The sequence below is a fragment of the Cupressus sempervirens genome, chromosome 9 (genome assembly GCF_028749045.1).
Source record: "Cupressus sempervirens isolate cs-2001-9-10 chromosome 9, ASM2874904v1, whole genome shotgun sequence".
In the NCBI taxonomy this organism is placed as follows: Eukaryota; Viridiplantae; Streptophyta; class Pinopsida; order Cupressales; family Cupressaceae; genus Cupressus; species Cupressus sempervirens.
Genome location: NC_143126.1, coordinates 536252261 through 536269536, shown reverse-complemented (window position 1 = coordinate 536269536; position 17276 = coordinate 536252261). Strand labels below are relative to the sequence as shown.

Sequence of the window (17276 nt, the reverse complement as noted above, 5' to 3'; positions counted from 1 at the left end):
TCATCTAAGAATATTTGGATGTCCTATTTATATCCACATTCCTAAAGAGAAAAGAACAAAACTAGAACCATCCAAAAAGAAGAGGATACTTATTGGATACAATGAAGCAACAAAAGGCTACAAGGTCTTCATTCCAGGTCAAACAACAATTGAGATTAGTAGAGATGTGAAATTTGAAGAAGATATTGCCTTTAATATTTCTAGAAACAGTGATGAATCTATTACAGAATCTATTCCTCAAGTAGATGAAAATCACCAAGCAGAAATTGAAAGGGAGAATGATATTGAACCATCCTCTACCACTACATCTAATCGTGAAGATTCTGAAAATGTCAACAATAAAAAGAGGCCACTTTGGCCTAGGAAAATGATAGAAGAAAATCAGGTTGAACCTAATGAAGTGATTCAAGAAAGTAAAAGAACGAGAAATCAATCATGTTATGTTGCATTATTAATTGAACTTATAAAAATTGAACCTTCAAATGTTAAAGAAGCACTTTCAAATCAGTCTTGGAAAGAAGCAATGATTGAAGAATATAACTCCATACTAAAAAATAATGTATGGGATGTTGTACCAAGACCTAAAGACAAATCCATTGTTTATTCAAAATGGTTGTTTAAAATTAAGCATGCATCTGATGGCAGCATTGAAAAGTACAAAGCCAGATTTGTAGCACGTGGTTTCTCACAGAAAGAAGGCATCGATTATGAAAAAACATTTGCATTAGTTGCTAGATATACTTCAGTTAGAACCATCTTGGCTATTGCAGTATCCAAAGGATGGAAGGTTCATCAAATGGATGTCAAAACAGCATTCCTAAATGGCAAAATTCAAGAAGTTTATATCGAGCAACCAGAAGGATTCAGTTTGTAAATTAAAGAAAGCTCTATATGGTCTCAAACCAACTCCCAGAGCGTGGTATGAAAGAATAAACAACTATCTAATGAAGTTAGGATATTCTAAAAATGAAATTGATCCTAACTTATACTTCAAAATAGATGGTGATGATATGATTATTCTTGTGTTATATATTGATGATTTGTTAATAACAGGTGAAGAACATCTCACAAAGAAATGCAAACCAGAACTCACAGCAAAGTTTGAAATGAAAGATTTAGGTCTTCTTCACTACACTCTTGGATTGGAAGTCTGGCAATAGGATAACTATATTTTTCTGAATCAAGGAAAATATACAGTCGACATTTTAACAAAATTTGGAATGATGGAATGTAAACTAGCTTTTGCTCCTATGAAAGTCAATCTACACAAGTTGAAGGATAATATGATCAAATCAGAACCTATAGATTCTACTTACTACAGGCAGATCATTGGATCTTTAATGTATTTGATGAATACTCGTCCTGATATATCCTATGCTATTAACACCTTGAGCCAGTTTATGTGTGCACCAAAGAAGATACATCTACATGCAACTAAATAAATTTTGAGATATCTAATGGGTACTATTGGCATGGGAATCAAATATGATAAAGTCAACATCCAACTTCATGGATATTCCGATTCCAATTTGGCAGGCAGTCCTACTGAACGCAAGAGAACTTCTAGATGTTGCTTCAGTCTAGGATCTAGAATGGTTTCTTGGTTCAGCAGAAAATAGTCTTTAGTTGCATTAAGTTCTACCGAAGCAGAATACATTGCATCTTCTTTGGGTGCTAGAGAAGTGGTATGGCTACAGAAGTTGTTAGCAGATTTGTTCAAAAGACCTTTAAAGCACACTATGATTCATTGTGATAATCAAAGTTGCATCAAGCTTTCAAGTAATCTGGTTTTCCACAATCGTTCCAAACATGTTGAAATTTTTTACCACTACATTCGAGATATGGTGAATCAAGGAATCATTCAACTGGAGTACATCAGTACTAATGAGCAAAATGCAAATATTTTTACTAAGCCTCTTGCTAAAGTGAAGTTGAAATACTTTAGAGAAAAACTTGGTATGATTAATTTGTAATATTGAATACTGAATTTAAATTTTCAATTCATGTGAGTTTATGCTTCTATTGTTGTTTAGTCGCATTAGATATGTAATGAAAGGTGACGATCTTTCATGGACATATATTTAGAAGGTAATCGTTGGTAAGGTGAGGATCTTGTAAATGATAGGCCTGTTATCATGGACATCTCTAGATATTGTTTCGAACAATTAGAGATCATAGATAACGACTCCGTTATGTTATCATAGACATCTCTAGATATTGTTTCGGACAATTAGAGATCATAGATAACGTATCCATTATGATTACTCTAGATAGTGTTTCGGACAATTAGAGATAATAATATATGTTATGATAGTGTTCATAGCATGCTGATTTTAATTATGACTAGTCACTATTTCAAAGTGTTAAGATTAGATAAAGTGTTCAAATATTCTATTCTGAAATTCTATTACTTCTCACTTGCTAAGAGGGAATGTTGATGTATAGCGTCTGTAGAAGTAATAATGTTCATTAGTCATATGCAAATCTGTATCAAATTTATCTGATAATATTCATTGGTGTTTCTCACATATATATGTGTGTTGTTTAAATGATTGCCTTAAACATGCAATTGATGATATTATCAGCAGACAGCATTATATCGGTGAACATCATAAGTTATACACTATTGATAGTATTGTGTTATTGCCAATTGCTTATACTAAGCATTGTTGGTTTACTCTAAACAAACAAGGAGTTAGTTATGCCTCCATAGAGGCATGACTCTTCGTGGCCAAAGGCCACATAGAGTTATGACTCTACGGGGGTCATGGCCCTTCATTAACATATATATGTATAGGCAGATTGCTAAGGATAACAATCAATACAAGGCATTATAAGTCCCAGCGATCTACACCATAATCACAGGATCATTCTCAACCTTCTCCTCTGTACTCTTTGCTGGAAGACTATTAATATATTCAATCTACAGAACAGGTCATCAGCAGTCTTCATTGGAAGATCTTTGTCATCTCAGCAATCATAGAATAGTAATCATTTGAGGAACAAATCTATTCTGCAATAATATAAGTAAGAGTATCTATCATTATTCATATCTACTGTAATAGTTTTGTCTATCAGAGATCACTAAAATCTAACAATGATTGTAAACTTAAGGCATGTCCTAAGTGTTATTTAAACTATCAGCCCACTTGTGGCTTGAGTGCTTATTTAATGTGAGTGTTTATTTAATGTAACTTGCTAGGCTGACTTGTGGCTTGGTTTAGTATAAGTAGAGGGACTTGTGATGTCTAAAGTGATTCAATTAGTGGGGGGATGAGCAAGGAGTAACTAGGAGCATCTTGGGAGATAATAGCTAGGAGGTGGATCTTCGCATATGAGGATTGAGTGATATTCTTCTTTGTATTGGTTGTAACCCAGAAGGCCTTACAGCGGGGCATGTTGGATGTAAATCTTATGATTCTAGTATGAGAATAAATGTTGCAATTAATCTGAGTCTCTATGTTATTGTTGTATTTCCGTTGTGTGGTTATTTGTTGGGGTCTCAGTCATCTCCTTTGGGGACACACCTGCCTAGTACTACATCAATAAGAGTCCATTGTACAACCATGGTAGGAGGCAACTAAGGCTCTACACCTTCAAATTTTTGACATTGTCAAAAGATAACTCTCCATTCAAATTGTAGAAGAATTGAGATAGTGTTGTAATGTCCCCATTTTTAGCAGGTTACTGCATTTGGCCAGGTCAGTTCACCATCGCGACCCTCATGAGCTGACAGTAGAGTTTGAGGGTCTTGCTTGTGTGGTTATAGGCTTTCTAATAGCCTATGGTGTGTTTTGGCTTCGCTTGAGGGACTTACTATTTATAGCAAGTCAATCTGTTGGTTTCGATGAGCTCAGTTAAGTCAAAGGAGTTGGAGGATAATCTCAATTTTTATTTTGGGCTTCCAGTTTGGGCTCCAAGAATCTTGGAGGGAGCGTCTATTTATAGTAAGTCACCCTGTCAAGATCATTCATCGTCTTTCATTATCAAGATCACTTTGGTGTTGTTAGATTTTGATTCTGATGCATCTTCAGTTGTTTTCGCAAGACGGATGAATTATTATTATTCATCTAAATACACTGAGGTTGCTATTTTTGTTGGTGTTGTTGGTTGATCACCTCAGTATCATAGCTCGTTGGAACCAGGACAAAAAGTTTTAAATCATAGGAACAAGAAACAGTGGCGTTATGTGTCAAAATTTGAAGTTATGGTGGAAAAGGTTATTTTTGGAGCCAAAAGCAATTAATAAATTAATTTATAATGGTACTTTATTATGTTTTAATGTTGTGTGTGGGAAGCTTCTTAAATGAAGTTCATTTGGGAAACTTTGTGCCATTTGGAGATTATAAATATGAGCCCATTTGATTAGTAAAGCATCCAAATAAATATTATTTTCTTTGTTGTCTTTGTGACATTTCTGAGTTCGAAGTTTGTGCCCTCGCTGAGGTATAAGGGTTTGAGTTGGTTGGTGTTTTGCCACTGCTGAGGTATAGTGGCATTAGTCTGATTGCAATCTGAATTCTGTTTTCTTCTCTATTATATCTACTGCATATGAGAAGAGGGTTTTTCCTGAAAGATATATTAATAAAATTTGGAAGGGATTGGCATCGATCTTCAGAAGGGAGCATTTGATTACAGGTGGCATTTCTTCTGCATTTATATCTGCATTATATGCCTTGTTATCTTTGTTATTTTGGAGTAAAGAATCTGTACTATGCAGTATTTATATTATCTACTATTGGATGCCAAGATTCATCCATTTCTGGATGCCATTACTCTTGGGGTTTGGATGTCAATTTGTTGAGTTCGTTGCCTTTGCTGGGCAATTTTCTTCCAGACTGTAAGTGCCATTTCCAGGTGTTCATATCTCTGCTGAAAGGGCAAGATATCATGGTGTTTGTGCACTACATTTCCTGCTGTTGAACATCTATGTTATCTACAACCGAGCATCACTTAATTTATGCACTTGAACACCCAGCTGCATCTTTAATTGGGCATTTGTTAAGACTTTCTGTAGCATTTGATATTCTTCATCCTTGGTATTGGATCTGCCTGTGTGTGGATTGATTGATTGGCTGTTCATAGAAGCCCAAAATTTCATGTTGATGGCATGCTTTTCCCTGCTATGGATGACTGAAAAGTGGTGTGGACAGTTGCTGAAACTAATGCTTCTCCATTAGGTGTTGATGACTGTAGCATTTCGGGTGTTTGGACCAGATTGTCATATATACAAATACCTATCCCAATGTGGCCAATACTGCAAGATGAGTATTTGCTGGAGTTACAGGTTCATACTTAGTTTCTCATGTAAACTAATCATTGGTATATTTAATAAAAGTTCCATTCCATTTTTGTTACTAGCATTGGTTTGATAGATAGTTCAGTCTACATGCATATTTGAAAGTTCCAAGAGTAAAAGACACAAGCAAACAAGAAATATAGATTGAGATCTAATAGCTTAGGCAGTCCAAGTTCATATCAACTGTTTGCCAGTTGTTTGACAAAATGCCACATTGTTGATTATTAAAGGAAATTGATGTTTGTTTAAGCTATAACCAGACAGAGTTATTACAAGTGCTTTCCTTGAACAAAAACCAAAATGTCTTATATATGTACGGTCTCGAAACAATAACTCAAAACTTTTTTTGCTTTGACTTTACTGCCCCTATACACCTAACTGTTCTCAAGATAAAAACTACTACCAATGACATCCATTGTAGATACAATTGATAAGATTAATGCATTCTCCACTCCTGTAATGTCATCCAGATACATGCCAGACAAGTTAGTTGGCCGTAGCAATTTCTTAAAAGCAATACCATGGACCTCAAGCACAACCAGCAACAACGGACATCACATATGCTGATTATTGTCCAATAGTGAAACCAAAGAAATCCCAACATTAGTATTTAAAAAATCAAGAAACACATTGCCATACATAAACATTAATCTCAATATCTGCATAACATAATATGCTTCTCAGTGTATAAAGTTTTTATTTATATACATATTTTTATAATTATTTTTATATTTAAATCTTAGATTGTACCGAGTGCATCAAGAATAGCTGAAAAAGCTTGATAAAGTAGTCAGAAATCTTGTGGCAGATGCTGGAATTGACTAACCTGATGAGCTTCAAAATACTATATTTCCTACAAATGATGATTGAAAAGGAAGTTCCTCTACCACTACTTATATCAAAACTCAAAACCAAGCTCTGAGTAACAAATGACAGGAAATATGAAACGATGTCCACCATTAGTCCTACAATGAAAGATATCCAAACTCAATAACTATCCAACCTATACAAATCTGAGCAGCAATTTCAATTGACAATATATAAAAAGAATTAAAAAAAAATAGAATCAGACATGATAAAGAGAAAGAAACCAAAATACCCAAGGAAAACCCTTTTGGGAAGAACTCAACATTCACAGCACCAAATTTAACATATCAGCAGTAACAAAATAGTTACGATCGAAAATCAGGCTCAAATTCTTCTCATGAAGATCAATACTCTCAATAAAAGAGGAAACCATGCAATATATAAGCTTCTTCAATAGATGAGCAGCATTGTTATGTTTCTCATGACAACAATCCAATAACAAATGAAATCTGCATATCCCATTCCATGCTCCTCAAGATCTCCTTATCTAGCAACTCAAGCCTCCACGTGCTTAAATGAAGCTTTATTTATGCGAGTGATGAACCAAAAGATATGATGTCTATCTTCCATCACAGGAATTCTATCATAGGCAAGGTAGCAGCAAGCAGAAATCTAGCTTTCTCTCACCATTATTTAATACCCAAATACCCAAGTGTATCTACAAGGTGGATGCCCACATATGCATTAAGGCCCAAGTGATAACATGTTCTCCAAAGGCACCTTGATTTCACTCTCCGACAATAGCACCCAAGATTGGCATGCTACATGAGCCCTAGACATTGGATGCTTTTTACAATATTGAACACATTTTTAAACTACCCAGTGGATTAAAAGTAGTCCTCCAATAAGCCCAATAAACCATATGTTCACCAAACTATAGCTTCCCAAAATTTGAATGCATGTCTCCAATGCCATCGGTATTTAATACATTTATAATGCAAACTATAGCTTCCCAAAATTTAAATGCATGTCTCCAATGCCATCTGCATTTAATACATTTATAATGTACACACCACACTCCCTGGAAAAATACTAAGGTCACCCAAAGTGTGGCACCCCATTTTGTGACAGACTGCAATTTTATAAAATATCGAATGTGTTCATATAAGATGTACAACACCTTATCCTGACAATAATGAAGATCTAGGTGATCGTGCTTGCAATCTAGAGGTTAGTATATAAACCCAAAAAAGTTAATTTTTACTTTTTTATCAGTTATGAGCAGTATCTGCATTGTGGTATCCATGTCAAGCTCAGCATGGGAAGTCAAATCTAGAATGCTCTCTATGAGATGGACGTACAGATCGATTTGATTGTTGGCTTCCAACATACTCAGTTTTTTATTGTTAAAAATATTGTACGTTAAAATTGGTAATTCGGTTAATACTGCACTGTTGAAAATTCAGTTTAATGTGGTAAGTCCCTGCCAATAAATTCAGTTTTTTAATGTTAAAAATAATGTACGGTGAAATTGGATATTTGGCAAATATTGCACTGTTGAAAATTCAGTTTAATGTGGCACGCCCTATATATAATGCCTCATTTAAAACAGAAGAGAAGAAGAAGAGGAAAATTTCATATGGAGCCTATGAAATTCAGCTAGATTCAGTCACCAAAAGCTACCCAAATGAGAACTAAAAACGAAAACATTTGAAAAAGGTTCTCAATCAATCTTTGCTGAATATGATCCTGATTATGAAGATAAGATGAACTAGAATGTCATTTAGACAAAAATGATTTCTATGATTCAAGTGTATCGATTTATCCAAAAGAAAAATATATCCAAGCTTTCTTTTATTTTCTTGATGAGAGAATTCATTTACTATAACTGCAAATCTGTGTATTTTTTTCTTATATCAATAAATAATGAGCAAGTTTATAGACAGCTTAGTCTTTAATCTCGAGGTGCCTTCCGCTAGGTCCACCTACTAGGTCTGTACATCATATGTTTTTAAATTGAAGGGAAAAAAATGTTCTCTGCAGTATCTCTATGTTGGATAGGATTTAAACAATTACCAATTTACCAGAATGGAAATCTATACAACTATATATCAGATAGTGAATGCCATTGAATGCCATTAAAGATCACCCGTCGTATGGAACTAAACATATTAAATCCTTGTCTATCTAACGGTAACCACTTTTGGGGAATCTTATTTCCTGACTCAGATTTTGCTGCATTCAAATATACTACCAAAGATGGAAACTTAAATAGTAATGTGGCAAGCAGTCAATGCTACTAAAGTTCGACATTCGAGACTAGCCATTCTAAGTCCTAATCCATTTCCGCATTTTTCCATGACCTTTTCCTCGGCCTTGGATTTTACTGCCTATAACAATATGAACTATCCAGAATGGAAAAGTTATATATTAATGGAAGACAACAAATGCTAGTAGACACGCCACTTGGACTAACTGATAAACTCCATATCCATTTGGGCCTTCTGGTCACCTTCTATTATTCCTTCTCTTATATCTACTACTCCGAATACAACATTCATATTGAACGGCGACCAACAAATGGTAATAAAAATCAACATATGAAAACATCGATTACTGAAACCTTTGGCCATACATGGTGTATCTATTAAAAACACTAAAAAATCAGTTTACAACTTAGATACCTTTGGACTTGCAGATGAGCTTTCTCTTCCATATTTCTTGGCCATGACAGGATGTTCACGGGAAGAAGGCGTGGTACTGAAGGATGAGACTTTGCAGGTATTGATGAGAGAAGGTGAAAATGCTTGGAATTTGGAAATAGAAGGATGTGGGTAGAGGGGTGAAGCCAGATAAGTAAAGCCCAAGGGCTTCACTGGCATTGAAACGGCCATACCGTTTCTCCTCTGCCTCTGGAACTTCCCGGCTCTTACTACCTCATTGCCTACTCTTGTTAGCTTAAATATTATATTTTTGCATTTATTGGAGACATTATCCGATATGTGTAGCCCCTTTGTTTATATTCTGCGACGTAATATGATAAAGACGGCAGACTCCTGCATTCAGTGGGGTGTCTTTGATCAAAGCTGTTCAAAAAGTACTTCAAGTATCTTAAGTTTTGAAAAATTATAATGTTATTAGCTATTTTAACTAATTCAGATATTATTAGTTCCTGCTCAATATTAATTATCACTATTTTTTTAATATAGAGTTAAATGTTTTATATTTCTTATTTTAAATATATTGATTAGTTTATATTGATGTCTATTTTTGTTATTTGTAAAATGTTATTTTTTAAAGTTTATACTATATTTTATGACTACTATTTTAGAATCTTATTCTAATTTTTTTTATACCATTTTACAAATTGTAAAACTAATACTATCCCTCAAACTAATTAAATATTTTAGTAGTTTGAATTAAGTAATCAATAATTTATTTGTTTAAATCAAATATTTCAACTTATAACTGAATTGGTAGAAATTACTAGTTCATTCATATAATGTAATTTTTATTGTTCTTTATATATTTCTTAAAATAATATAATTATTAATATTTTTTAAATTCCTTTCAACTCTCTCTATCATTCTACCTTTAATTGTCCATATAATAACATGTCATTCTCTTTTTTAGCTCTCTTCATATCCTTCCTTTATACCTATAAATCTCCATTTTCCTCCTTTTCCAATTATTGGTGGGAACTTTGATGCATTGCGTCTTGTTAGTTTAAAGTTTTTCCCTAAAGTTATAAAATTAAAAAACTCAAGGACTTGTATGAATGGTTAACAAAGTTCACATTAATATAATAAGAAAATAAGTGAAGGGGGTTATATTTGTTTAAAATAATTAGTATTCAAGATGCAATAGTTTTGGATTGAATTAATTTATTTGTATTCTTTAATGTTTTCTACTATTATTATAATAGACTAGGGAGTTTGATCTAAAATATCAATTCCAAAATATTTAACAATTCAAAAAATATATATTTATTATAAAAAGTTATGAGTGAAGGAAGTTAAATTGGATTGAATTATTTTCTTTGTATTCTTTAATGTTTTCTACTATATGTACGATAGATTAGGGAGTGTGAGCTAAAGTATTAATACAAAAATATTTAACTATCCAAAAAAGAATTACATCTTGATATCATGGAATGTGGACATATCTTATCTTTCATCATTATATATTAATTATTATCAAATGAAAAAATGTGTTGTCTCAGTTGTCAACTTGATTGATTAAATATATCATCTAGCATTACTTTATCTTTTCCAAAACCATATCTTCCTTATTCTCCAATATGAGTTTACACCTATGGTTTGATCTCTTGTTGTTACCTAGTCCTCACAGTTTTAAATTGCAATTGATGTAGACCTCCTAATTTGAATTCAAATCTTTGCATTCTTGAGTCAACTTTTGTAACATATAAATATTGTTGCATTAGCTCAAAAACCAAAGGTTTATGTTATATGTCCATCTACTACATCAATAAGATCATCAATTATTGGCATCTTACACCAAACTTAAATACACAAGGCTTAACGACTTCTATAATGCTTGGCGCTCTTTTATCTCTATACATCAACAAAATGTTGACTATTGTTGACTATTATAAATAGTCTTCTTGCTTTGTAGCAAACCCCTAAATGTGCATTACAACACTACACATTTAGACATATGCGCAGGTGCAAATGAATTATATAGGTTAACAGCAATAAAGAACAAAAGCACCCCAACCAAACCATTGTACACAAGTGCAAATCTAATCTAAGCACAAAAAAAAACTAAGAAAATGTGTTATAGTCTCTTGATCTTTATTCTAGTACTAAGATATATCTTAAAATATTATGGCATGGGATATCAATGGGTTTAAACATCAAATCAAAAAATGGATAAGTTAAATGTTCCTAATCAATCCATTTATATCCTTGTCTTGATAGATAAGGTTTTAATTGTCTATACTTGAGAAAGGTTAAGTATGATTATTCTAGTGAACAATCTATCAAATTGTGTTTTGCTTTTTGGTCTACAATGAGGCTCAAATATTCATATCACCTTATGGTTGGAATATGATATTGGTAGAAGTCTCAAATTGTCAAATCTTAGAGTCTATGGTTTCATTTAGTCCATTTTTGAGTTTGTAGTGTTCTAAGATTTAACATTACATATTAATTGCATAGTTTGCAAGAACACTTTGTGCTCCTGTGCCTCAAGTTTTAATGGTGTGGCCTTCAAATATTGATTTATTGGTGATAGGTGATTATATGTTGAGCATTCATAGTAGACGATTCCATCTATCAAGCTTATTTCCCTCATTAAAATCCAAGGACATGAGTCACCATCGAGGAAGAAGATTTGGACACATTCAAGCAATCAAGTTCTCTCTCTCTCTCTCTCTCTCTCTCTCTCTCTCTCTCTCTCTCTCTCTCTCTCTCTCTCTCTCTCTCTCTCTCTCTCTCTCTCTCTCTCTCTCTCTCTCTCTCTCTCCCAATAAAGTACTATGGATAAATACATCATCCATCACAGAAGATTTTATCATTTGTATTAAGTCAAAACTCTCCCCCTCTTCCTCCCTCCATAAAGAATTGTGGGTAATTACAACATCCATTACACAAGGTTGTATCTTTTGTATTAAGTCAAAGCTATTGCATCAAGATATTTAATCACATCCAGAGAAGTATTTACATTGACAAGGTATGATATACTTCATTTTTCTAATCTAGCCTCTATTATATGACAATGTACTTTCATTTGCATTATTTTGTTTCAAGTTTGATTCCTTAATCAAAATTTTACTAAGTCAAACCACCTCCCACAATATTTTTCCCCATTTTCCTATGTGTGAGGATAGTTGAGAAACCTTTTATTGTAGATCTAGAGAGTACATGATCCATTGGACTATTTGTAAAAGTTTTAGAGAAAATCATATGGTATGCAACAACTCAGACAATCTATATCTAAGAATAGATTGCCCATAAAAATGTATACTCTTTATATCAGCTTCAAATTGAAATTACATTTTAGTATTATTGCTTGGTTATTGTTTCAAGTCGCTATAGGTGTTAGAGTGGGGTTGTCGTTACAGCAAAATATTGATCTATCAATGCCTAATACAACCACTCAACTTATAGTACACATGAGGCAGTTAAGCCCTTGTCACAAATCCTGAGGGAAGCGTCAAATAAATTTCCAACAATCCCCCCTGTAGTGTTACCCTAGGGTCTAAGAATTCAAACATGTGACCAACCTCTAATAGCACTTGTTAGACTGGGGTTGTTATTGCATCAAAAGACCGATCTATCAATGCTTGATACAACCACTCAACTTATAGTACATAGGAGGCGATTAAGACCTTGTCACGAATCTTGAGGGGAGCATTGAACAAATTTCCAACAATAGGTTCCTCCCTATTCTATTTCAATTTGTATATACTAAATTTTTTCACTTTTTGCCTATTTTTCCTTCAATCTTGCACCATCCTATCATAATCCCCTCGAACCTTTAATATCCCCACTTTGAGTTGGGCATGTAGACTAGTTGTTAGCCCTAGCCCTACTCTTGTGATACCGGGGGATAATTAGCACCTCAAAGGGATCTTCACATATCCTCAAGGAGGTTGCAAATGGATGCATCCCTCTAAGCCATTTTTTACAAGCTAAAATACTTGGGGATTCAAGGCTTATTTGCCACATTTCTTATATAGTTTCAAAGTCAAGTTGTGACCATTTAAATTAATTTTATTAATATTGGTTAAGGTGGGAGACTGTATAAACTATAATTCAATGTTAAATATTAATTTCTCTTTTATACTTGTGGCTTCCACAAATATCACGGGAATAAGACAACATTAAGGTCACATGAAATAGGAACGATATGGAAAATAAAAGAATTAAGGATGAGGAATAAGGGCTTTTTTGGCTACTTGAATTAGCAAATGTAGCATTTGTCTAATACTGGAATATGTCAAATATTGGATTTGTTAATCCATAAATTGGTTTTGGGGAAATGATTAGACCCATTTGGTTCACTTGGAATTTGATAGGTAAGATGTTTTTCTTGTGTTTGGTTGTACAAAACTAGAATTGGAATAAGATTGATTTTATAAAAAAATTGAAGTACTTTTTTATTTTATTTTCATCTTTCATTTTTTTAAATTATTTGTTTGATAATTTAATTTTCAAAAAAAATTATGAACTTCTTTTTTTTACATTTTATTGAGTGGGGTTAATTTTCCAAAGACTTGTATTTTTTAAAGTTTTAAATGTTTTTTTAGACAAAATCATAAACAAGTTATACAAGACTAGAAGACTTGCATTTGTGGATTTGAAATGGTTGCCTTGTCATGTTAAGATGAGGAGGATAACCTTCAATGTTAGCATGAATGAAAACAATAGTAGCAATGCTAGTATCAATACTACTACTAACATTAGCAATAATAATGGTCCCTCCAATGCACACCATTCCAATATTATCAGTGGTGGTGGACTCAGGTACTCATAGGTCTTTTTTTTTTGCCTCAATTATGTTTTTTTGTAAGACAAGAGCAATGATGTTCCTTTGTTTAGCTAAGTTAATCATTGAGCCCTATCAAAATCAGTTAGTGACCTAAAATGTTGATCAAAATTTTCTTAGTATTTTCATCATAACGTCAAGCTCATCACATGTAGATTGGAGTTTCTAGGGCCTGTTTGGCTGTTGGAATAGGAATTGAGCATTGGAATTTGTTATCCTGGATTTGTTATACTAGAATTTATTATTTTGGATTTTTTAGTAGAAACTCGTTTGGTTTGCCAAAACTAATTCTAGATTTGTTATTCTAAATATGTTTGGTTTGACAAAACTAATTTTGGATTTGTTATTCACAATCCCATTTAGCCTCACTCAAATTTGGATAGCAACACGTCTAGTTGAACAGTGCATCAAAGCATTTTTCTCATGAACACAACATAAAATTTAGTCGTAAGGATCTTACAGCCCTAACCCTTCCCTATTTAATTGAATTTATTTATTTATCTTTTCCTTCAATTCTATCAAGTGTGACTCTGATGGCTCAATGAGTTTATTATTGTCTATGCTCCTTGTACTCCCTCCTTGCCTGCTCTAAGTGTGTCTTCAACACATCCACAACTCCCTACATTTCATACACAAAATAAAAAGGACCCACAATCAAATTTCATATAAATGCTTCACACCAACAATTAAATTTCTTTAAAAAATCATATGGACCACAATCAAATTTCATAAAAAAATCATACCACAATCTAATTTCTAAAAAAAACACACACCAACAATAAAATATCATAAATAACTTGCACACCGACAATTAAATTTCTTATAAAAATCATACCAACAATCACATACATCTCATAAGAGCTTTTCATATTAAATTAATTTATTTTTTCTTCAGAGAACTAACTTACCTTAAAAAATTACCATTTGACTTAATCGACAATGGATTTTTCAATCTTCCTTACACAAAAATAGTGTTGGTACAGTGTATCAAACATGGTAGAGAGATCCTAAGATAATGTCTTGTACCCTATGAGAAAATCCTGGGAGATGAAGAGTCGAGCATACCCTCTAATCATTGTCAGATGTTCTTTCCATGTGAACAATTTTCTCAACTGCCTTCATCAATGGAATTTCTCGCTCTTCTAGTTTCTAGTTGTCTACCATGGCTATTGAGATTGTGAGAAACAACATTAAGGCAACATAAAGATGCATTGATCTTATGAGTTGTTAATTAAAAAGATGAGGGAAACTATATTGGACTTGAAATATATATGAATTATGAGAAAGTTAAAATTGGAATAGGAATTGCAATTCTATTAGCACCTATTTGGTGGAATATCAAATGCTCACTTTGGAGCCAAAATAGGAATACAAATTCATATACACAACTCTGATTTGGCACACCCAAACTGAGGATGTGAAATTTTGGGAATTTGTTGATTCTTATTCCAATTCAATTCCAACAACCAAATGAGCCCTTTGGTTATGCTAGAAGAAGAGTTTTGTGCAATTGTTTTTCCCATTTTTAAAGCAACCACTATTGAGGGAAGCTTTTCAAGGGTTGTAGTCCCATGATTTTTTCTTCTTATCCAAATTAATTACCAAATTTATTTTTCGAGAAGTGTATCTGATATATTTATAAATATGGATTAGAGGAAATTAGAATTTTCCAATTCTTATTCTAATTCCACTCTGTGATATGGAGTCAGCAAATCCTCATTTTGGGTCAAAATGGGAATACAAAATCCAAATGCCAATTCTAGATTGGCACATCCAAACTACCTATTATAAATTTTAGATATTAGAAAATACTAATTATGGTTCAATTCATATAAAAAAACAAGCCCTAAATGAATACTCCATAATATGTGGGTGGTATGAAGCCTAAGAATTGTGTCGGTTGAAATAGGCAAGCATGTAGTCATAATAGATGCATAAAGAATAGGTGAGTTATACAGGGGCAAAGAAATATTGAGGTTGTGCATAATAAGGTAGAGTTTTTGCAATTTTATCATTTTTTCCATACATCTTTGGGCCATTGGGATGAAATCCCCATTGATGTATCATACTTGATGCCATAATACATGAGTGGTATTAAGTCTTGTTGTGCAGAACCAATTGGAGATTATTGGTGTCAAGTTGGGAGGCGTAGAGAGTGAAAAAAGAGTTGAAACACTAGAGTGGGATGAGACTACAAAGTAGTGTTCGAAGGATTTGAGGCATCAAGTTCACTCATCGATAAACGGAGAATCATTCAAATAACATGTGACATCAAAAATTAGAAATTATGAGGTTTTTTAGTTGTTTCTTACAAGCAGAGAGATTGTTACAAAAGTCAAACTATGTCTGAGATTATATGGTGTTGTCGCGAGGATTGCCTCCATAACCTAATGGATACGAGCAGTGGGAAGAAGCATAGATGAATAAAAGCACATATCTATGTCACCTTTAAGGATCTCTAAACATGTTTTGGTCAAATCTCATTTCTCTATCAAAACTCAACTTTTTTCAAAAACTTAAAATACCCTTTTATAGATCTTGAAGTCAATATCATTATTAAATAAATTTTATAGTGTTTTGATTAGTTATAATATGTTATAATTTCAAAATATTATAAGTTATTTTAATGTTTCAGAACATGCTCCCTTAGAAAAGGAAAAAAAAATAGTAAATCATATTAAAAAAAATAAAATTTATACTTATCCATAAAGGATAGAGTCCTCTTCAAGAATATGTAATTTTTTTTCAAAAAGGTGTTGATTTGATAGGGAAGTTTCGACGAGAGTTATAAATGTTTGGTTTCTGATAAGTTCAACCTCAAGTACTTACAACAAAGAAAATATACATCAAAAACTAATATTTCTTTTTTGGTGCCCTAGCTATACATTGTTAGAAAGTAAAGTCCACCAAGATAACTGAGAGGGGGGTGGGGGGGTGAATCAGTTATCAAATTAATATAACTTTTATTAACCTTATTAAACTTCAAGAATGTGATCAATATAAACAATAACTATAAGAAGATACACATACACAATAACACTAGATATGTTAACTATTGAAACCCTTGATTAGAGGGAAAACCCTGATGGGGATGGTACCCACAAAATGATGCACTATTATACAAGTTCCTTATAAGAGGATGGAATATGTTAGGAGCCAATGAAATACATTTAGTACATATCAATCTATGTTAGGAGATTTTGAATCCCTATGAACCCTGTTAGGAGTTGTGCCAATTAGGAATTGTAGAAGGCAGAAGGACCCACTATCCAAATAGCTTCAGAAGGAAGACCACCGAACTCACTATCTAACTAGCCTTTGTATTATTCCTTTCAGAATAATAGAAAATATAACTGATCTCAGCAACTCAAACTCTTTCTTTGTCCTATTACAGTGCCTCTTCTCCACCAAACACTTCTCATATCTCAATACCATATCAACAAACTTACATCACTATAATCCCTTTGATCACTTACTCGCATTTATCAATTTTCTTCACTCAATGCATACACACTTCACACTTGCATACTTCATTACAAGGGAAATAACTTTCCTTTATACCAAGTCCTCAAAATAATTAATAGAGTCCTCCTTGAGGCTTTCCCAATTACAATTACAATGGGACCTCATTAAGATAACACATTAGATTACATCTTTC

The 17276-nt window shown here is 33.0% G+C and overlaps 1 protein-coding gene across 2 annotated transcripts in view; it reads right to left on the bottom strand.

Moving 5' to 3' along the window:
- The window catches only part of DEG2 (DEGP protease 2), a 254542-nt gene extending 245502 nt beyond the window's left edge, over positions 1-9040 (bottom strand). For both annotated transcript variants that reach the window (XM_089800920.1, XM_089800921.1), the window contains exon 1: positions 8791-9040. In XM_089800920.1, the coding sequence (XP_089657046.1) occupies positions 8791-9000 (210 nt within the window). In that variant the 5' untranslated portion in view covers positions 9001-9040. The remainder of the gene's footprint in view (positions 1-8790) is intronic.
- Between the last annotated feature and the right edge of the window lie 8236 nt (positions 9041-17276).